The following is a 23,503-nucleotide window of genomic DNA, read 5'->3' as shown; positions in this document are numbered from 1 at the left end:
CATCAAAGAACTCACACAGGGGAGAAGCCATTTTCATGTGCAGAGTGTGGGAAATGTTTTACTCAGAAATCAAGTCTTGTTCAACATAATAGAACTCACACAGGGGAGAAGCCATTTTCATGTTCAGAATGTGGGAAATGTTTTGCAGACAAATCAAGTGTTGTTAGACATCTAATAATTCACACAGGAGAGAAGCCAATTCAGAGTTATAAATGATGCAGATTCACCATGTACACAGGATATCTGACATTTATACATATATCTTGGGTGTTTGTTGCAGTGGATGATGATAGGCTTATACTTGACTCAATAGGTTTTTCCCAGGTTTTGTGGTGAAATTAGGGGCCTCGGCTTATACTCCAGTATATACGGTATTTTCTTGGTTACAACAAAGACTCTGGAAATGGTTCTTCTTGCGGTTACTTCTTCGGATTTCTGTCCTATCTCGACTGAATCACACACCTACTATTGGTGACTAGACGGCTTATTCCGATATACTAGAGATCTTCTACCCCCTCCAACCAGTTCAGAGCGGTGCAAAAAATTTTCCTAGTTGTTAAAAAATTTAGGAACCTGTTCCATGGAAACATTTCTTGAGTAATTCCTTGGAGACTCGTTCTCCTTAGATTAATTTTAGGACCTTTTCATTAAATAATTGATTATTACGTTTTATCCTAGACGTCAGGTTTATCTATTTCTTTCTTTCTTTTTTTCCCTAAAGGTTTTATGTTTGTAATTTATGTATTATTGGGGCAATATGAATATTATTGTGGTGTAACGATGATTTGTTACTTTTTTTTAACCTTTTGTTAACAATAAAAGAGACATTGGGAAAAATAAGTTTTTCTTTTATAACGTAGTCACCGATCCAGCGATGTCATCTCTATAATTTTACATGGTAGGAAAAGAGTCTCATATACGTTAGACGTCATTTGGTCATTTAAGGCTCGTGGCGCCTGGAACAACATAACTGGATAACACATATTCTCTCACATATCCGTCTAGCAGTGGAGTGTCCCTTTAATGTTCTCACTTTAGGTAAATTCCCACAGTATAACTTCTCACAAACCGAACCGGTGAGCAGGAAAACCACTATTCCCTAAGTTAGTGAAGACAATGTCCTTCTCTTAGGGAAAATAAGTTTTGAATTCGGGATCTCCTCATCTCCTGGTGCCGTCCATTCATAGTAATGTTCATTGTTTCCGATGTTCGGCTTATTTAATCGATAGCTTGTTGATTTAGTATCTCTGCGGAGCCCCCAGCAGCAGATTTATTATAGTACAGTAACCTACGAGTATAAATACAATCAGTCCCATCACTATAGCTATGAGTCCCTTCAACCAGGAGAAGATATTCCTCAACCAATCAGGAAGAAGGTCCAAAAGCCAGGACCGCCAATCACCGCTTACATCTTACTTGATACCGGAGGCTGTCTGTCTGTATGGATGTAGAACAGATGGGTTAATGCCAGGCATCACCGCGATTGATGATTGATCGATGAGGCGAAACTTTTCTCGAATATAGGGCAGTAAAGGCAGAATACAGGGCAGAAGGCCAGAAAACGTACCAAATCTATCAAGTAACTGAATAGCATAAGGGAGCATCTCTTCTGGGCGAGACATAAACAACACCATATCACCTGCATAAAGACCTATATGTTCCTAATCACCCCTATAGACATTCCCGAATAGTACATATCCCGCCGGATGAGCAGCGGAGCAGAGGCTCCATTGCCACGGCAAAAAAATAATAAAAACGGAGACAGTGGGCACCCGTCACATGCTCCGCCCCAGGGGAAACGGGCTACAGCAAATACTTATTTACTCCAGTCTCCGCCTCTAGGTGGAGGACACACCCCTTCTATCCTGAGATACTAAGGCTGGATGTATCACCTTTTCTGAAACGAATAATATTCCAACAACACCGTATTCTCTACAGTTCAGTCACATATGACAAATAATTCTGGAACATTTACCAGTACTAAAAGGTGATGAGACGGTATCTAAAATATTACAACAAGGTGTAAGAATTAGACCACGAAAAGCAAAGTCTTTACAAAATAAGTTGTCACCCAGCAATTATTTTACAAACAGTAACCAGAATAATTGGCGCACATGTAAGGACAATTATAAATGTGGACGAGATGCGGTCTGTGTAAATATATGCTGAATAAGACATCTTTATGATCCAGCAAAACGGGCAGAATATAAGATAAAGAGTTTCATTACTGTCAATCCTCACATGTTGTGTACTTGGCCACGTGCCAAATGTGTAATATTCCAAACGTGGGATGTTCATCCCGGAAGCTCAGAGTTAGGTTCTTAGAACATGTAAATATGCCCGATATATCTAAGACAGTACATAGGTCTCTTTGGGGACTTACCAAGCACTCTTTAGAAGTCCATGCAGGTGATACATCCAGCCTTAGTATCTCCGGGATAGAAAGGGTGCGTCCCCCACCTAGAGGCGGAGACTGGAGTAACAAGTATTCTTGTGAGAAGCTTTTTGGATCTTATATTTGGAGACTCGTTCTCCAACAGGTCTGAATTTCCGCAATGATTTATCATATATTTATTAAGCTATGTGATCTTCTTCTTTCGTACATATGTTTGCACGGTTAATATTCTTGTCAAGAACAGAGATTATATATGTATTATGTTACCGTATTTTGATTATTCACCTGATACAAGGATGTGACACAATATGGGGACATCGGCTGAGCAGCTTGCCGAACTTCCACATGTGATGCAAGTGTCTTATCCATCGGGCATCTCTTATCTCATATATGGGACCAGAGACCCCTTACATCCTGCTGCTTCAAAGGGCCTTTGACTTCAAAAGAAGACACAGCAGACAGACCCCAATTGACTGCAATACACAAACAAACATAGTCTGAATGACCCTCACCCCCAGGTCTTAGTTTATACACTATACACAGATACAATTATAAAACACATGTATGTTTCCATAATCAGGCCTTGGGCCTGACATTCTGATATAGAAAAATGGATTTTAAGATCTGAGACCGAAAATAGACGTCAAGACGGGAAACGCTGGTCTAGGGTTTGTGATAAATAAAAGTATCTGCAGCGTCTTATGTTCAGAAGAGACGATCTTCAAGGGAGACGCGCGGATCCTGTCTGATGCCTTGAATTAAAGTCTCTATAATCATAATGAGAAGGGGGCGGGGACAACACTGACGCGTTACATTCCCTATATACAACGTCAGGGACAATATTACATTTATTATAAGTCCAGTGTGCGGAGATGAATATAAGAATAATAAATAATATAAGAAAGAAAACTTTTATTAACAATTGGTAACAAGTTTGGAGATGCAGTATATGATATATGTATAAATGTCAGATATCCTATGTACATGGTTAATATATAGATGTGTTATCTGCATCATTTATTGCTCTGAATTGGCTTCTCTCCTGTGTGAATTCTTAGATGTCTCTCAAGACTTGATTTCTGGGTAAAACATTTCCCACATTCTGAGCATGAGAATGGCTTCTCCCCTGTGTGAGTTCTTTGATGCTTAGCAAGACTTGATTTGTCAGTAAAACATTTACCACATTCTAAACATGAAAATGGCTTCTCCCCTGTGTGAGTTCTTTGATGTTTAACAAGACTTGATTGGTCAGTAAAACACTTTCTACATTCTGAACATGAAAATGGTTTCTCCCCTGTGTGAGTTCTTTGATGTACAGCAAGATGTGATTTATTAGTAAACCATTTCCCACATTCTGAGCATGAGAACAGCTTCTCTCCTGTGTGAGTTCTTTCATGTTGAACAAGAATTGATTTCTTAGTAAAACATTTCCAACATTCTGAGCATAAAAATGGCTTCTCCCCTGTGTGAGTTCTTTGATGTTTAACAAGACTTGATTTATAAGTAAAACATTTCCCACATTTTGAACATGAAAATGGCTTCTCTCCTGTGTGAGTTATTTGATGTCCAATAAGATGTTGTTTCTGAGTAAAACATTTTCCACATTTTGAACATGAAAATGGCTTCTTCCCTGTGTGAATTCTTTGATGTTTAACAAGATCTGATTTCTGAGCAAAACATTTTCCACATTCTGAACATGAAAATGGCTTCTCTCCTGTGTGAGTTCTTTGATGATTACCAAAACTTGATTGAAAAGTAAAACATTTCCCACATTCTGAACATGAAAATGGCTTCTCTCCTGTGTGAGTTCTTTGATGTGTAACAAGACGTGATTTAAAAGTAAAACATTTCCCACATTCTGAGCATGAATATGGTTTCTTTCCTGTATGAGCCTGTTGGTGTCCATCACACCTTCTGTGACTTATTTTGCTGAACATCCTGTGATGAGTGAGAAGACAGGACCTGTATATAAGGATGAGATGACAGATCTTGGCTGTGAAGGGCTGAGGGTGTATCTGGGATAATGGAATGTTCTTCATATGTATCTTGTGTGATATCATCATCTGCTTTATAATCTGAAGATATAAGATTCTCCTCTGATCTCCTGGTACAAGAATCTGCAGAGAATAACACAGATTTTATTTTTGAGTATTAACCCCTTAACAACCCAGATAATTTAAGCTTTTGCGTTTTAATTTTTCTCCTCTCCTAAGAGCCGTTTGAGAGCTTTTTATTTTTGCGGGACCGATCTTTCGTTGTTATGACATCTTTCATTCAGTGTGTGGTAAAATTATTTTTCAGGTCAATGCAATCACAACGATATCTAATTTGCATAGTTTTCTTTATGCTTTACTGCTTTTTTATAACAATAACAAAAAGTTTTAAAATTTTACAAAAATAAATAAATAAATTATTGGTTTAGTCATTCGATTAAATTAATGCAGCACATAAGTACTGCACTGACCTATTAGAGCCGACCATTAGAGATGAGCGAACTTACAGTAAATCCGATTCGTCACGAACTTCTCGGCTCGGCGGTTGCTGACTTTTCCTGCATAAATTAGTTCAGCTTTCCGGGGCTCCGGAAAAGGTGGATACAATCCTAGGAAAGAGTCTCCTAGGACTGTATCCACCTTTTCCAGCCCAAGGGAGCACCTGAAAGCTGCAGGAAAAGTCATCAACTGCCGCGCCGAGAAGTTCGTGACGAATCGAATTTACTGTAAGTTCGCTCATCTCTACCGACCATAGACAGGTTGTATCAATAGCATAGTCCCAGCAGTGACAAAGGCTTCGGGCTGACATGATAATGGATCGGCTCCCAGTGATCGCTTCACAAAACACATGTAATCTTTAGATTGCATACACTGATCAGTGCTTCTCCATAGGAGAACAATGATCAGTGTTATCGGTGCTCCATTGCTTCAGCCTGGCATAGCTGACTGCAAGGTTGGAGCACCAATCGGACAGCAGGGAGGAAGGTAAGAGACCTCCTGCCATCCTCTCAGCTGATTGGGATGCCGTGGATCCGCCGAGGCAGCCGTGATCAACCCACTGAGCTAGCCGGGAATAGGATTTACCGATTTCAGACGCAGCGATCAACTTCTAAAGAGTTATTTCCAGACATACAGGGAGAATTATGAAAACCTGTGCAGACAAAGAGCGGTGCAGTTACCCCTAGCAACCAATCAGATTGCTTCTTTCATTTCTGACAGGCCTCTTTAAAAAAAAATGAAAGAAGCGATCTGATTGGTTGCTAGGGGCAACTGCACTGCTCTTCCTCTATACAGGTTTTTATAAATCTCCCCATAATGTCTGGCATTAGCCATGGGCGGGGTTGCTGATAGCTTCATACAGCGGGGTCCGCAGTGGATGTAAATATACATCCATTTGCGGGAAAGGGTTAAATTTCAGAATCTGATATGTGATGATGCTATCCTGTAGTTCAGAGTAAGTCATTAAAAAACAAACAAAAAATAAAACACTATGTAAATTGGGTATAGTAGTAATTGTGCTGACGCAAAGAATCAACCAGAGTGGATGTCAGCCAGACCATAGTCATACATGGTAATTACAATCAGGAACAACAGAAACGCGCTTTGAGATCAGACTGCCTCTGCCCTTACGTGGTCTCTGTTGCACTTAAATAGCCAGGACCCAGCAGGGAAGGGGCTGGCTGATTGCAGGTAGCCAGGGAAATAAGGAGCTATCATTAATATCAGCCAAGGTTTTGAGGTAAATATGTTATGACCTTCTTTTATTTTCGTTGTATTCCCGCCGCTCTGCCCACCCAAGATCTGTCCCTGCCAGGATCTCAGGTGCAAGTGTTTCCTGGCTAGGTTTGGTATGATCCGAGCAAAGGGCCCAATTTGCCACAATAAAGACACATTCCCTCGTTCCTACTATAATCCCTCTCCACTGCCGGAAGGGGGTGGTCCTGAGTTGCATTGGTTCGATCCCTTTAAACGTTTTAGAACCAGGAGGCATGGGGGGTGAGGGAGGCATGGGAGGTGAGGGAGGCATGAGAGGTGAGGGAGGCATGGGAGGGCATGAATACTGAGGTGACGATCTGACAGGAGGCCTCCACAAGTGGTTCTGAACCTACTGTCAATTAAGACGGTGAAAGACAAAAGCTCCTTGAGATCTCTGACCACAATCTCATCTTGTATAATATCGGAGAGTCCACGAGAGAACGTGTCTACCAGCGCTTCCTTATCCCAGCACACTTCTGCTGCTAGAATACAGATCCATTATAGTGAAAATGTTTGGTGCTGGAGGATTGTCTGCATCATCCGGATTCATGGCCCTTGTGTAATGTCAGGAACCACAAAACCAGATGGAGATGATAGTGCAGAACAAATCAACTTTATTATAATAATGGAAAATACAAAAATAAAAAACAGAAGAATCCAGGGACCTGGTCAGATACACAGAAAGGGATCAGGAGCCAAAGTAGGTAATAAGGAAAAGCCCAAGTCAGGAGAAAGGAAAGAAGTGTAGTCAGAAGTCAGGACCAGGATTAAGAACAAGAGTGGATGTGGGACAGTCCAGGGTCATACACAGGTCATCACAATAAGGAACAACAGGAGCATGCGTGGAAATCAGAGAATACACAGGGGCAGAGCCTTGCAGAACTGAAGCAGATTAAATAGCCAGGACCCAGCAGGGAAGAGGCTGGTTAATTAGACGGTAGCCAGGGAAACGCGGTGCTGCTCGTTAATAACAGCTGAGGTGTTCTTGTCTACTGAGAAACAAGTATTGGAGCGGGGGAAGGGAGAGAATCCTAGTTATGTCACTACATCCATCCTCCAAAGACTCTTCTGTTATCTGGTATTTGTCTCCATGTTGTGTATTGTGTTATCTGGTATATGTCTCCATGTTGTGTATTGTGTTATCTGGTATATGTCTCCATGTTGTGTATTGTGTTATCTGGTATATGTCTCCATGTTGTGTATTGTGTTATCTGGTATATGTCTCCATGTTGTGTATTGTGTTATCTGGTATATGTCTCCATGTTGTGTGTTGTGTTATCTGGTATATGTCTCCATGTTGTGTAATGTGTTATCTGGTATATGTCTCCATGTTGTGTAATGTGTTATCTGGTATATGTCTCCATGTTGTGTATCGTGTTTTCTGGTATATGTCTCCATGTTGTGTATTGTGTTATCTGGTATATGTCTCCATGTTGTGTATCGTGTTATCTGGTATATGTCTCCATGTTGTGTATCCTGTTATCTGGTATATGTCTCCATGTTGTGTATTGTGTTATCTGGTATATGTCTCCATGTTGTGTATAGTGTTATCTGGTATATGTCTCCATGTTGTGTATTGTGTTATCTGGTATATGTCTCCATGTTGTGTATTCTGTTATCTGGTATATGTCTCCATGTTGTGTATTGTGTTATCTGGTATATGTCTCCATGTTGTGTATTGTATTATCTGGTATATATCTCCATGTTGTGTATTGTATTATCTGGTATATGTCTCCATGTTGTGTATCGTGTTATCTGGTATATGTCTCCATGTTGTGTATTGTGTTATCTGGTATATGTCTCCATGTTGTGTATTGTGTTATCTGGTATATGTCTCCATGTTGTGTATTGTGTTATCTGGTATATGTCTCCATGTTGTGTATTGTGTTATCTGGTATATGTCTCCATGTTGTGTATTGTGTTATCTGGTATATGTCTCCATGTTATGTATCGTGTTATCTGGTATATGTCTCCATGTTGTGTACTGTGTTATCTGGTATATATCTCCATGTTGTGTATCCTGTTATCTGGTATATGTCTCCATGTTGTGTATTGTGTTATCTGGTATATGTCTCCATGTTGTGTATTGTGTTATCTGGTACATGTCTCCATGTTGTGTATTCTGTTATCTGGTATATGTCTCCATGTTGTGTATTGTGTTATCTGGTATATGTCTCCATGTTGTGTATTGTGTTATCTGGTATATGTCTCCATGTTGTGTATTGTGTTATCTGGTATATGTCTCCATGTTGTGTATTCTGTTATCTGGTATATGTCTCCATGTTGTGTATTGTGTTATCTGGTATATGTCTCCATGTTGTGTGTCGTGTTATCTGGTATATATCTCCATGTTGTGTATTGTGTTATCAGGTATATGTCTCCATGTTGTGTATTGTGTTATCTGGTATATGTCTCCATGTTGTGTATTGTGTTATCTGGTATATGTCTCCATGTTGTGTATAGTGTTATCTGGTATATGTCTCCATGTTGTGTATTCTGTTAGCACACAGTAACTTGATAAGAGTCTAATGTTTCCTAAGACCCAAATTTGGGTCAATACTTTTCCCTCGTCAGTACGGACAAGATATGATTAAAGTGTACCTGTCAGATACACCCCCCCCCACCACCACCACCAAAAAAACAAACAAAACTGTTATATGTTGCTCAGTACCTCATTCTGATCATGTACATCTCATTGTTATGTGTCTATGTATATTTACCTATATTTCTCTCAGAATTACCTTTATTTACTTGCCATCATTGCTCGGTGAGGTTTCTGTCCATGCAGAGGCGGGGGGGAGTGTCCCTCTCTTCTCCTCACTGTGATGACTCCTCCCCCTCCCTCTGCTCTGACTCACAGAGGGCCCTGGACCTGCCTGCAGCCCTGTCAATTACTCATGGTGTCCATGACATGTCGATGACCACTGGACACTGCAGGACTGGTATGTGTCCCAGGAGGCAGGGGGACCCCTACTGGACAGTTTTTTTTAATGGCTTTTTCAGTATGAAATACTGAAAATGTTCTGATGAAAGCAATTGCAAAATATATTGGGGGAGATTTATCAAAACCTGTCCAGAGGAAAATTGCTAAGTTGCCCATAGCAACCAATCAGATCGCTTCTTTCATTGTTCACAGGCCCTTTCTAAACTAAAAGGAGCGATCTGATTGGTTCCTATGGGCAACTCGGCAACATTTCCTCTGGACAGGTTTTGATAAATCTTCCCCATTTTTTATGCATGCTTTATAATATATCAAAAGTTATTGTATCTGACAGTGCCCATTGAAGAAATCGGCCTCGTACACATTGGTATATTATTATCATATTGGTATATGTCCATGTTCCAGCTGTAGTATCATATTAGTTTACATTAGAAGAATATACAGCAGGAAAGAGACAGGACACAGAGATTAAAGGATTCTACACAATTACTTCAGCAGAAGAATCTGTGACTCTATATTAACGTGTATCTATATTCAGTTGTTACTACTCACCTGGGCGTTTATCTGTATGAAAATCCTCCTTATACTGCTCATCACCGCTCATATCTGTCTCTTCTTTTTCATCCTTTATGTCTGTAGTATTATTATACATCAGATCTTTGTCTGTAGGAATGTCCTCCTTATACTGCTCATCACCGCTCTCATCTGTCTCTTCTTTTTCATCCTTTATGTCTGTAGTATTATTATACATCAGATCTTTGTCTGTAGGAATGTCCTCCTTATACTGCTCATCACCGCTCACATCTGTCTCTTCTTCTTCATTTATATATGTACCATTAATATAGATCAGATCTTTCTCTGTAGGAATGTTCTCCTTATACTGCTCATCGCTGCTCACATTTGTTTCTTCTTCTTCCTTTATATATGTACCATTAATATAGATCAGATCTTTCCCTAAAGGAATGTCCTCCATATTCTGCTCATCAAGAGGACGGGGACACCTCTCTGGTGCTGTTTTCTTACAGGATTTGACTGTATGGAACACATACAGAGACTGAATTAATTCTTTACATACAAATAATGAGAGGACGTGTGTATATAGTCATGTCTATTACCTGGTGATGTGAGGGGCTGCTGATCCTCCATCATGACCTGATCCTTGTACTGATCCTTGTGTCCTTCTACATACTCCAACTCCTCCATGGAGAAATAGACCGCCACGTCCTGACACCTTATAGGAACCTGACACATAAGGATACAGTCATCACCCCGACCCCTCCAGTGGTGTTACTGTATAATGTCCCAGCATTCCCAGCAGTGTCACCTCTCCAGTCATCACCAGACCCCTCCATTACTGTATAATGTCCCAGCATTCCCAGCAGTGTCACCTCTCCAGTCATCACCAGACCCCTCCATTACTGTATAATGTCCCAGCATTCCCAGCAGTGTCACCTCTCCAGTCATCACCAGACCCCTCCATTACTGTATAATGTCCAGCAGTGTCACCTCTCCAGTCATCACCAGACCCCTCCATTACTGTATAATGTCCCAGCATTCCCAGCAGTGTCACCTCTCCAGTCATCACCAGACCCCTCCATTACTGTATAATGTCCAGCAGTGTCACCTCTCCAGTCATCACCAGACCCCTCCATTACTGTATAATGTCCCAGCAGTATCACCTCTCCAGTCAACACCAGACCCCTCCATTACTGTATAATGTCCCAGCATTCCCAGCAGTATCACCTCTCCAGTCATCACCAGACCCCTCCATTACTGTATAATGTCCCAGCAGTGTCACCTCTCCAGTCATCACCAGACCCCTCCATTACTGTATAATGTCCTAGCAGTGTCACCTCTCCAGTCATCACCAGACCCCTCCATTACTGTATAATGTCCTAGCAGTGTCACCTCTCCAGTCATCACCAGACCCCTCCATTACTGTATAATGTCCCAGCATTCCCAGCAGTGTCACCTCTTCAGTCATCACCAGACCCCTCCATTACTCTATAATGTCCCAGCAGTATCACCTCTCCAGTCATCACCAGACCCCTCCATTACTGTATAATGTCCCAGCAGTGTCACCTCTCCAGTCATCACCAGACCCCTCCATTACTGTATAATGTCCCAGCAGTGTCACCTCTCCAGTCATCACCAGACCCCTCCATTACTGTATAATGTCCAAACAGTGTCACCTCTCCAGTCATCACCAGACCCCTCCATTACTGTATAATGTCCCAGCAGTGTCAACTCTCCAGTCATCACCAGACCCCTCCATTACTGTATAATGTCCCAGCAGTGTCACCTCTCCAGTCATCACCAGACGCCTCCATTACTGTATAATTTCCCAGCATTCCCAGCAGTGTCACCTCTCCAGTCATCACCAGACCCCTCCATTACTGTATAATGTCCCAGCAGTGTCACCTCTCCAGTCATCACCAGACCCCTCCATTACTGTATAATGTCCCAGCATTCCCAGCAGTGTCACCTCTCCAGCCATCACCAGACCCCTCCATTACTGTATAATGTCCCAGCAGTGTCACCTCTCCAGTCATCACCAGACCCCTCCATTACGGTATAATGTCCCAGCAGTGTCACCTCTCCAGTCATCACCAGACCCCTCCATTACGGTATAATGTCCCAGCAGTGTCACCTCTCCAGTCATCACCAGACCCCTCCATTACTGTATAATGTCCCAGCATTCCCAGCAGTGTCATCTCTCCAGTCATCACCAGACCCCTCCATTACTGTATAATGTCCCAGCAGTGTCACCTCTCCAGTCATCACCAGACCCCTCCATTACTGTATAATGTCCCAGCAGTGTCACCTCTCCAGTCATCACCAGACCCCTCCATTACTGTATAATGTCCCAGCAGTGTCACCTCTCCAGTCATCACCAGACCCCTCCATTACTGTATAATGTCCCAGCAGTGTCACCTCTCCAGTCATCACCAGATCCCTCCATTACTGTATAATGTCCCAGCAGTGTCACCTCTCCAGTCATCACCAGACCCCTCCATTATGGTATAATGTCCCAGCAGTGTCACCTCTCCAGTCATCACCAGACTCCTCCATTACTGTATAATGTCCCAGCAGTGTCACCTCTCCAGTCATCACCAGACCCCTCCATTACTGTATAATGTCCCAGCATTCCCAGCAGTGTCACCTCTCCAGTCATCACCAGACCCCTCCATTATTGTATAATGTCCCAGCATTCCCAGCAGTGTCACCTCTCCAGTCATCACCAGACCCCTCCATTACTGTATAATGTCCCAGCATTCCCAGCAGTGTCACCTCTCCAGTCATCACCCCGACCCCTCCATTACTGTATAATGTCCCAGCATTCCCAGCAGTGTCACCTCTCCAGTCGTCACCAGACCCCTCCATTACTGTATAATGTCCCAGCAGTGTCACCTCTCCAGTCATCACCAGACCCCTCCATTATGGTATAATGTCCCAGCAGTGTCACCTCTCCAGTCATCACCAGACTCCTCCATTACTGTATAATGTCCCAGCAGTGTCACCTCTCCAGTCATCACCAGACCCCTCCATTACTGTATAATGTCCCAGCAGGGTCACCTCTCGAGTCAGCAGCTCCATCATCTTGTTGATGAGTTCTCGGATCTTCTGTTCATCCATTTCCTCATGTATCAGGGAGTGAGGTGGGGGCCCCGGGATTGGGCTCAGGGTTCTTCCTCATCCTTCACACACAGGGGCCCGACAGCGCCCACTAGAGGACTTCTTCACTACTGTGTAATCCTGTGTATGGAGAGACACATTAATATCACTACATACATTCCCAGAATCCCTCACCTCTCCAGTCATATCCATCTGTTATTACATAGATAAGAATGAGGTCATGTGACATCACTCCCAGAATCCCTCACCTCTCCAGTCATATCCATCTGTTGTTACATAGATAAGAATGAGGTCATGTGACATCACTTCCAGAATCCCTCACCTCTCCAGTCATATCCATCTGTTATTACATAGATAAGAATGAGGTCATGTGACATCACTCCCAGAATCCCTCACCTCTCCAGTCATATCCATCTGTTATGACATAGATAAGAATGAGGTCATGTGACATCACTCCCAGAATCCCTCACCTCTCCTGTCATATCCATCTGTTATTACATAGATAAGAATGAGGTCATGTGACATCACTCCCAGAATCCCTCACCTCTCCAGTAAGCCGGAAGAGTATCTGTAGGGTGAGGTTTATGATCCTGTCGGCCATCTTGTTCCTGTCTCTCCCCATGGTTGATGGGTCATCCAGGAGAATTCTCTTATATAGAAGATATCAGCAGAGGATCCTGGATTGGAGAAACCTGAAGGGAAGAAGAGGAGACGATGATAAACCAGATTCTATGGAGAAATAAAATCCATTTCCTGGAGATAATCTGGGGAAACATCTGAGGAGACATTATTAGAGTTTTCAGATTTCTCTATAAAACAAAATCCATTGTCCGAGGGCTGTAAAATAAGAGACTAGAGCGCACTCCCCTCTCCCGTCCAGTGGTGGCGCTCTGGTCCTCCAGGTCTTCTGAGGTCGCTCTCCCTGCTCTGCTGAAGACGTTGTGAATCCATTTCTCCTAATCTCTGAGGCTGCGGTGTATTCAGAACGTCTTCATCAGAGCAGGGAGAAGAATAGAGGGATTCAATATGACATTGTCCAATGAAGAATACTGAAATGTGTCCACTAGGGGGCACAATATACATCACAATTACATCAGGATTTTATGTGAATTGTGATATGTCCCCCCGGAAGAACCTGCTATTACCTGCAGCAGAGGCCGAGCATCATATACCGTTACACACGCAGGGTCTGGGCCACCACCGGAGTCAGTGTTTCCCAAGCAGGGTGCCTCCAGCTGTTACAGCATTTGGCTGTCAGGGAATGCTGGGAGTTGTAGTGTTACAACAGCTGGAGGCACGCTGGTTTGGAAACACTGTCTATAGTAATAATAGGGGCGCGGGAGAAACTTAAAAAACCTGATGCTTACATAGTCCTGTATGGAAGAAGTGGCTGATACCCGGAGAAAAGAGACTGACCAGGTGACAGGATGGGCGGGTAAGTGACCTGATACCTTCACCATCCAGTCATCCCCTGGGGGGCAGTATAGTCAGGAAATCAGGAAACAACCGCTGGTCGGCACGGCGCTCCCTAGAGAAACAACCGTACAGCGCCATGTCTAAGCCACGCCCACCTACATTATTTTATTACAAAAATGGGATATAAACTTATTAGGGGAGGGGCTTCTATTACAAACCCTGAATAACGCTCTGCCATAGTGATCAGTGTTATCGGTGCTCGGCTTATAAAGGCTGTGGAGGTGTCTGTATACTTAGAGCACCGATCTGAGCACAGAGCACGGTAAGGGGCCCTCCGGCGTCATCTCAGCTGATCTAGACTCCGCCCCCCAACAACTGCATTTTACTCATTTTAGATTCTGCAATCGACTTTGATCATGGAATCTAAAGGGTTAATGGCGATGAGCGTCATTAGTGGTGAGTCCTGGCTGCTTATAGCTCCTGAGCTCACCTCAAAGTCCCATATGGGGCGGAGAATGTAAATATACATCGTGTCCTTAAGGGTTAATAATAAACATCCCCAATAATCCTGATCTGATGGTGACCGCACACACATACCTGTATCTGTAGAGGAGCCGTGTGCTTACAGGACCTGCGATGATGTCACCGTCATGTGATCAGTCACATGGAGGAGGAGTCACATGATCAGAGGCTGCTGCTCTGAGAGATCTCCACACACAACAGCGGTGACTGCCCCACCAGGACCTGCTCTGTATCTGCTACATGCAGGAGGTGTAGGACCTGTGATGATGTCACAATCATGTGACCAGTACATTTGGGGGCAAAGTATAGCAGTAAAGATGCGACTGCGGCTGAAGGACCTGTGGGGAGGATCATGTGACAGGAGTGGGCGGGGCTCAGCAGTGCAGGATACACGGGATGGTGAGGTAAGGACCTGTGAGAATGATCATGTGACAGCAGAGTCCCGATTGATCACATGACTTCATCGCAGGTCCTGTAAGCACACGGCTCCTGTACGGCTCTGCAGGTGGAGGTATGTGTGAGGTCACATGTTGCTGTAAGATGGTTTTTTGTACTATTAACCCCTTCAGAACCCAGCAGTTTTGCGTTTTAACCCTTTAAGGACACAGTGATTTCTCTTTTTAATGTTTTCCTCCGCTCCTTCTATTAGCCATAATGATTGTAATTTCCTCTTTATAAACCCATCTGAGGCTTCTTGTTCTTGTTGTTGTTTTTTTCACCACCGGTTTGTACTTTGTAATGACATCACTCATTTTACTGCAAAATCTACAACAAGGGCCAAAAATTTTATTTGTGGGGTGAAATCTGGGGTCTTCTGTTTGGACGCAGTGCACATTACGGTTATAATTCTCTTTATTCTGTAGGTCCAAACGATTACAATGATCAATGATTTATATAGGTTTTTTTTAAACACTTTTAAAATATAAAAAAATTCGAACTTTTTGTACAAAAATGAGTCTGTATCAGATTGTCCTACCTTGTCCCCTATAACTCTCTTATTATTCCGTATACGGGGATGTATGAAAGTCATTTTTTGCACTGTGATCTGTAATTTTTATCGGAACCACTTTAGTTTTGATGAGACTTTTTGATCGCTTTTTAAGAATTTTTTGGGGACCATGAAGTTGTATTTTTTTACGTTTACGCCATTGACCGTGCGGTTACACATATGTTTAGGTTTATTTTTTGTTTACATTATTTTATTTAAACAAATTGGTAAATGGGGAAGATTCAATTGTTTATTAGGGGAGGGGCTTATTCACATTAAGTTAATGTTCTTTTTACCTTATTCCCAGTTTTTTAGTCCCTGTAGTAGACTATTACATGGAATCTATAGATTACATACACTGATCAATGCTGTGATGCTGAGGCTGCCTGCAGGATTGGAGCGTCGTTCAGACAGCGTGGAGCGAGGTTAGGGACCTCCACCCGTTCTCTCAGCTGACCGGGACCCCGCTATTTCACTGTGGGTGTCCTTATCAGCTCCACTGAGCTACCGGAAATAGATTTTTGGCATTGGTGATGTCCGGCATTAGCAATGAGTCCCAGATGCTGATAGCAGGTAGGACCTAGGGACTATGAATCGTGCTGAACTCCTGACTGTGCTTCATAGACTGGCAGCGGCCTCCCTCCCCTCCAAATCTTATCACTTTAATGACAGGAGTCCCTGCTCTGAAAGGGGTTTCCTGCACAAGAGCAGAAGATATGCCAGATTTGATGCGTCTCCTGCTCCGGAGCTGGGCCCATGGCTATACATTATATACCTCCTGCCCAGTCAGCCATGAAGGAGTTAAATGGTGGTGATGCATTGCCACTTATCTTTTTTGGGGCCACACACTATACAGATAGCTGCTTATTGTCCCTTCTACTCACTGGGATAAGAACAACCAGTCTAGCTAGGGTTAAGTGGCGCACAGCACTACCAATTCTATCCTTAGGGGCCAGACAGTAAGCAGCCATCTATATAGTCCCGGGGGAGGGGAGCAGTGATACTATGAAATATCACTTAACTCCTTACACTCCATGGGACGGGCACTTTGGGTATAATGACCTGAACTGACAGCTGGATCATCAGACTTGCGGTCAGTTGGGGACATGTGACCGTAATATAGAGGATCTGCCCCGACAAGTATTCACCTCATTATCCGAGAGCAAGAAGATAAATCATGTGCAGGAATATCCCCTCAAATGTCTCCATATAACATCCTGGAATTGTATAGAATTAAATGTTTATTCACAATACAGGTTCCTATAAGGTGTCAGGACGTGGCGGTCTATTTCTCCATGGAGGAGTGGGAGTATGTAGAAGGACACAAGGATCAGTACAAGGATCAGGTCATGATGGAGGATCAGCAGCCCCTCACATCACCAGGTAATAGACATGACTATATACACACGTCCTCTCATTATTTGTATGTAAAGAATGAATTCAGTCTCTGTATGTGTTCCCTACAGTCACATCCAGTAAGAGAACAGCACCAGAGAGGTGTCCCCGTCCTCCTGATGAACAGAATATGGAGGACATTACTACAGGGAATGATTTGATTTATATTAATGCTACAGACATAAAGGAAGAAGAAGAGACTGATGTGAGCGGTAATGAGCAGTATAAGGAGTACATTCCTGCAGGGAAAGATCTGATCAATATTAATGCTACAGACATAAAGAAAGAAGAAGAGACAGATGTGAGCGGTGATGAGCAGTATAAGGAGAACATTCCTACAGAGAAAGATCTGATCTATATTAATGCTACAGACATAAAGAAAGAAGAAGAGACAGATGTGAGCGGTGATGAGCAGTATAAGGAGAACATTCCTACAGAGAAAGATCTGATCTATATTAATGCTACAGACATTAAGGAAGAAGAAGAGACAGATGTGAGCGGTGATGAGCAGTGTAAGGAGGACATTCCCACTGAGAAAGATCTGATCTATATTAATGCTACAGACATAATAGTAAAAGAAGAAGAAGAGATAGATGTGAGCGGTGATGAGCAGTATAAGGAGGACATTCCTGCAGGGAAAGATCTGATCTATATTAATGCTCCAGACATAATAGTAAAAGTAGAAGAAGAGACAGATGTGAGCGGTGATGAGCAGTATAAGGAGGACATTCCTACAGGAAACCGCCCAGGTGAGTAGTAACCACTAAATACAGAGAAGGGTCACAGATTCTATTCGTTCACCGGCTGCAATAATATTTTCGGGAAGTATTGGTGTAACTAGAATCTTTGGGACTTCAGGGCAAATACTATCCCCTCCCCCTCTATATTGACTCTATAGCAGTCGACTTGATACCATCACCACTAGATAGTGACTGAATAATACCGCCATACTGTTTATGAATCACATTATATACAGACTAATATTATTCCATATAGAGACCATATAGCAGTAGATACCAGCAGTGACTGACAGGTGACGTCTTCCTGGAGTTGTTCTCTTCCCTTTTGTACGCTGAGCGGACTCGTGTTGCAGTAACTCTGCATAGATCCCATGTCTTTAGTTGTCCTGGACACTTTCTTCTGCCCCAAAGACCCCGAAAAGCCTTAGTTCAGTTACCCCATCTATGGGTCCTACCAGGGGTCAGTCAGCGACAAAGAAGCTGCAAACTTATCCCGCACCACTACACAAGATGGCGCTGGTACCTTCCAAAGAATCCTGAGGAGAGGGGATAAGTGTCTGATCGTGAGGGGTCCGACCGCCGGGACCCCCCCGTGATCTGCTGCCCGACACCCCAGATCTCTCCAGGCACAGGTGACCTCTGCTCCGTGCAGGGATTATTGTCCACCACCGCACCAAGAGGTGCCCGACATGTCTCTCCATGAATCTCTATGGGAGAGACGGAGATACACAAACGGGACCCCGCGTGATCAAACATTTATCCCCACAAGATTCTGTGACTAGGGGATAAGTACTCATGTACTAGAGTTTTCCTTTAACCCCTTAAGGACTCAGCGTTTTTCAGTTTTTGCACTCCTGTTTTTTCCTCCTTACCTTTAAAAAATCATAATTCTTTCAATTTTCCAAGTAAAAATCCATATGATTCTTATTTTTTGCGCCACCAATTCTACTTTGTAAGGACATCAGTCATTTTACCCAAAAATCTACGGCGAAACGGATAAAAAAAATCATTGTGCGACAAAATTGTAGAAAAAACAAAATTTTGTAACTTTTGGGGGCTTCCGTTTCTACACAGTAAATTTTTCGGTAAAATTAACACTTTTGCTTTATTCTGTAGGTCCATACGATTAAAATGGTCCCCTACTTATATAGGTTGGATATTGTTGTACAAAAATTAATACTTTAAAATTGTCATCTTCTGACCCCTATTACTTTTTAATTTTTCCACATATGGGGCGGTATGAGGGCTAATTTTTTGCGCCGTGATCTGAAGTTTTTAGCGGTATCATTTATGTATTGATTGGACTTTTTGATCGCTTTTTATTCATTTGTTCAGGATATAAAAGGTACCCAAAAATACACTATTCTGGACTTTGGAATTTTTTTGCGCGTACGCCATTGACCGTGCGGTTTAATTAATGATATATTTTTATAATTTGGACATTTCCGCACGTGCCGATGCCACATATGTTTATTTTTATTTACACTGGGGTTTTTTTTATGGGAAAAGGGGGGTGATTCAAACTTTTATTATTCACTTTTTTTTCCCACTTTTTTTTGCAGTGTTATAGCTCCCTCTAGTGGCTGTAACACTGCACACAGATATTTTACATTGATCATTGTTATCCCATAGGAGACTATAACACTGCACACACTGATCTCTTACACTGATCATTGTTATCCCATAGGAGACTATAACACTGCACACACTGATCTCTTACACTGATCATTGTTATCCCATAGGAGACTATAACACTGCACACACTGATCTTTTACACTGATCATTGTTATCCCATAGAAGACTATAACACTGCACACACTGATCTCTTATACTGATCATTGTTATCCCATAGGAGACTATAACACTGCACACACTGATCTCTTATACTGATCATTATTATCCCATAGGGACCTATAACACTGCACACACTGATCTCTTATACTGATCATTGTTATCCCATAGGAGACTATAACACTGCACACACTGATCTCTTATACTGATCATTGTTATCCCCTAGGGGGCTATAACACTGCACACACTGATCTTTTACATTGATCAATGATTTCTCATAGGAAAGCATTGATCAATGATTCTGCCGCTTGACTGCTCATGCCTGGATCTCAGGCACTGAGCAGTCATTAGGCGATCGGACACCAGGAGGCAGGTAAGGGGACCCTCCTGATGTCCTACAGCTGTTCGGGATGCCGCAGATGACACTGTGGCCCCGCATTATAGAACGGGATCGGACCCGGGCGTATAGGTATGCCCTCAGTCCTTAAGGAGTTAAAAGGGGTACTCCAGTGCTTCAGTGATTTTAACTTTTTGTTCAGAACGCTCTGAGCCAGAGGCTGTGATTGTGACGGGGGGGGCGCGCGACATCACAAGGGGGCGTGGCCGTGACGTCAGAACCACTGCTCCAGGATCTGGAGTTTGCTTATAACGCCCAATGCTGTGGGAGATCCTGGGGTCCCCAGCAGCCGGACCCCTTTATCAGACATCTTATCCCCCATCCTTAGGATAAGAGATAAGATGTCTAGCAGTGGAGTAGCCCTTTAAATCCCTTTATTCTTTCCCTCCTGATACGGAAATGATCCGGTTCGGGTCACCTGTGTGGGTCCAAATGGAGGTATAGGTGCTGCTGGTGAGCCGTGAGCGAAAATCATTAAAAATAACGGTTCCCCTTTTAACTTGGATCCAGGAAAATTTCACTAACTTTATTAGGACATAAGTCTTTCTATACACATTAATAGACAAAAGACAAAAATGTGATACTGTCTGCCTAGACAGGATAGGGGATAGATTATAGATCACGGGGGGTCCCAGGGCCCCGTTCAGGAGATGGCAGAGAGTCCCAAGAGTCGGACCCCCGTGATCTATAACGTATCCCCTATCCTTTGCCTGAATTCTCTGGCTGGCATGAGGATTATAAAGGGGGCGGTTTGGATGACTGCCCCATTATAACCTGCGGGGTCAGGTGGATTGGGTCATTTGGTCCCTGACCGGGCCCCATAGCAGTGATTTTCCCTGAGGCTGTGTCCACATGATTGTCAAAGACTGGTGTCCCTGCTCCTTGTAAGGCAGTGGTGTCAAACTGTGGCCCTCCAGATGTTCCAAAACTTCAACTCCCGGGCATGCTGGGAGTTGAAGTTTTGCAACATCTGGAGGACCGCAGTTTGAAGACCACTGCACTAAGGGATACCATGAGAGGGAAGCCTTGATTTACCTTTTGGGGACAGTGTGCATCCTCTGGAGGAGGCAGACAGACCTTTGGTGTCCAGGCATGCTAGGAGTTGACACCACTGTTGTATGGCTGCTCCGCTATCATAGTAACTATCTTTCTCCAGTTTTGCAGTAAATCTTATTTTAAAATGAAGGGTACAAAGTACTATTGCTTAGAAATGCAAAAATGTCCTGGGTTGTTAAGGGGTTAATACTGATAATAAAATCTGTGTTATTCTCTGCAGATTCTTGTAGCAGGAGATCAGAGGAGAATCTTATATCTTCAGATTATAAAGCAGATGATGATATCACACAAGATACATATGAAGAACATTCCATTATCCCAGATACACCCTCAGCCCTTCACAGCCAAGATCTGTCATCTCATCCTTATATACAGGTCCTGTCTTCTCAGTCATCACAGGAGGTTCAGCAAAATAAAGAGAAGCTATTTTCATGTCCAGAATGTGATAAATGTTTTACTCGGAAACCAGACTTTGTTAGACATCAAAAAACTCACACAGGGGAGAAGCCATTTTCATGTTCAGAATGTGGGAAATGTTTTACTTTTAAATCAGGTCTTGTTGTACATCAAAGAACTCACACCGGGGAGAAGCCATTTTCATGCTCAGAATGTGGGAAATGTTTTACTTTTAAATCACATCTTGTTGTACATCAAAGAACTCACACAGGGGAGAAGCCATTTTCATGCTCAGAATGTGGGAAATGTTTTACTTCTAAATCACTTCTTGTTGTTCATCAAAGAACTCACACAGAGGAGAAGCCATTTTCATGTTCAGAATGTGGGAAATGTTTTGCTCAGAAATCAGATCTTGTTAAACATCAAAGAACTCACACAGGGGTGAAGCCCTTTTCATGTTCAAAATGTGGGAAATGTTTTACTGATCAAACAAGTCATATTCAGCATCAAAGAACTCACACAGGAGAGAAGCCATTTTTATGTTTAGAATGTGGGAAATGTTTTACTCACAAATCAGACCTTGTTGCACATCAAAAAACTCACACTGGAGAGAAGCCATTTTCATGTTCAGAATGTGGGAAATGTTTTATTCATAAATCAAGTCTTGTTCAACATCAAAGAACTCACACAGGAGAGAAGCCATTTTCATGCTCAGAATGTAGAAAATGTTTTACTCAGCAATCACATCTTGTTAAACATCAAAGAACTCACACAGGGGAGAAGCCATTTTCATGCTCAGAATGTAGAAAATGTTTTACTCAGCAATCACATCTTGTTAAACATAAAATAACTCACACAGGGGAGAAGCCAATTCAGAGCAGTAAATGATGCAGATAACACATCTATATATTAACCATGTACATAGGATATCTGACATTTATACATATATCATATACTGCATCTCCAAACTTGTTACCAATTGTTAATAAAAGTTTTCTTTCTTATATGATTTATTATTCTTATATTCATCTCCGCACACTGGACTTATAATAAATGTAATATTGTCCCTGACGTTGTATATAGGGAATGTAACGCGTCAGTGTTGTCCCCGCCCCCTTCTCATTATGATTATAGAGACTTTAATTCAAGGCATCAGACAGGATCCGCGCGTCTCCCTTGAAGATCGTCTCTTCTGAACATAAGACGCTGCAGATACTTTTATTTATCACAAACCCTAGACCAGCGTTTCCCGTCTTGACATTTATTTTCGGTCTCAGATCCTAAAATCCATTTTTCTATATGAGAAGTCGTCAATATCTCAGCGTCCCCCGTGTTCAGTAAACATCGGTGTAATTCTTTTCCTTTTCTTTGTCCTCCCCGGGGTATAAAATCCCTAGAGATCTGATCACATCTGGTACAAGATCTCTTTACTTCACACTTTGCGCCATTATTACACGGATTGAAGACCCAGTTACACGCTCGTAAATTCCCATATATGTCGTGGATTGGAAGGAAAAAGGTTCTTAAATCTTATATTTACCAATAATATTTTATATTTTTACAGTCCGTCCCTATCATAGTACGGAATTGTTATTTTTCTTCTATCCGATGGTTATTTAGTAATTTTGTTATGATTCAGAAGAGACCACGTGTCCCGTATAGACGCTCACCCTGAAGACATTAGACGGCGGTTTTGTGTTTCCGGATTTACACACTTATTATAAAGCTTTTCCTTCGTCTGGATTATTAGAGCTCGTTCGCTCTTCTTTTTCTCATCCTCCCCTTTATATTCCTCCTCATGTGGATATGGAATTCTCCTCAGTCCCTCCTTCTATAGGGCCCATTTTGTGGCCCCCGCTCTCCTCCTTTAGGTACAACAAGAGTATCGTACAGCTCCAGGCTTGTATTAAAAATTGTAGAACTTTATTGGGTCTTGAATAAACAGAACATACACAGCCGACACGTTTCGTACCTACACTAGGTCCTCAGTCAGGACATACAAAACATGAAAATAACTCTGCTTTTATATTAAAGGTTACAAGTCACATGATCACCCTGAATTTCACTGGTAAAATCTGAAA

The 23,503-nt window shown here is 42.5% G+C and overlaps 2 protein-coding genes and 1 long non-coding RNA gene across 3 annotated transcripts in view; 1 reads left to right on the top strand and 2 right to left on the bottom strand.

The window, feature by feature from the left end:
* LOC130298252 (zinc finger protein 850-like) overlaps positions 1-23,503 on the bottom strand; it is a 411,906-nt gene that overhangs the window by 56,158 nt on the left and 332,245 nt on the right. Inside the window, exon 9 of the mRNA XM_056551174.1 lies at positions 3,431-4,295. Within this exon, the coding sequence (XP_056407149.1) occupies positions 3,431-4,295 (865 nt within the window). The remainder of the gene's footprint in view (positions 1-3,430; positions 4,296-23,503) is intronic.
* The window catches only part of LOC130298274 (zinc finger protein 268-like), a 150,956-nt gene that overhangs the window by 46,803 nt on the left and 80,650 nt on the right, over positions 1-23,503 (top strand). The window contains exons 5-7 of the mRNA XM_056551204.1: positions 16,904-17,030; positions 17,114-17,791; positions 21,247-22,263. Coding sequence (XP_056407179.1) covers positions 16,904-17,030; positions 17,114-17,791; positions 21,247-22,263 — 1,822 coding nt within the window. The remainder of the gene's footprint in view (positions 1-16,903; positions 17,031-17,113; positions 17,792-21,246; positions 22,264-23,503) is intronic.
* Positions 12,670-14,841, bottom strand: LOC130298276 (uncharacterized). The gene is made up of 3 exons (XR_008849755.1): positions 14,735-14,841; positions 13,266-13,413; positions 12,670-12,841 (listed from the first exon to the last, which is right to left on the bottom strand). It is a non-coding gene; the product is annotated as an uncharacterized LOC130298276 (long non-coding RNA).

The sequence above is a fragment of the Hyla sarda genome, assembly GCF_029499605.1.
Source record: "Hyla sarda isolate aHylSar1 chromosome 1 unlocalized genomic scaffold, aHylSar1.hap1 SUPER_1_unloc_7, whole genome shotgun sequence".
In the NCBI taxonomy this organism is placed as follows: domain Eukaryota; kingdom Metazoa; phylum Chordata; class Amphibia; order Anura; family Hylidae; genus Hyla; species Hyla sarda.
Note: the sequence above shows the minus strand (reverse complement) of the source record. Positions and strands in the feature narration are given on the sequence as shown.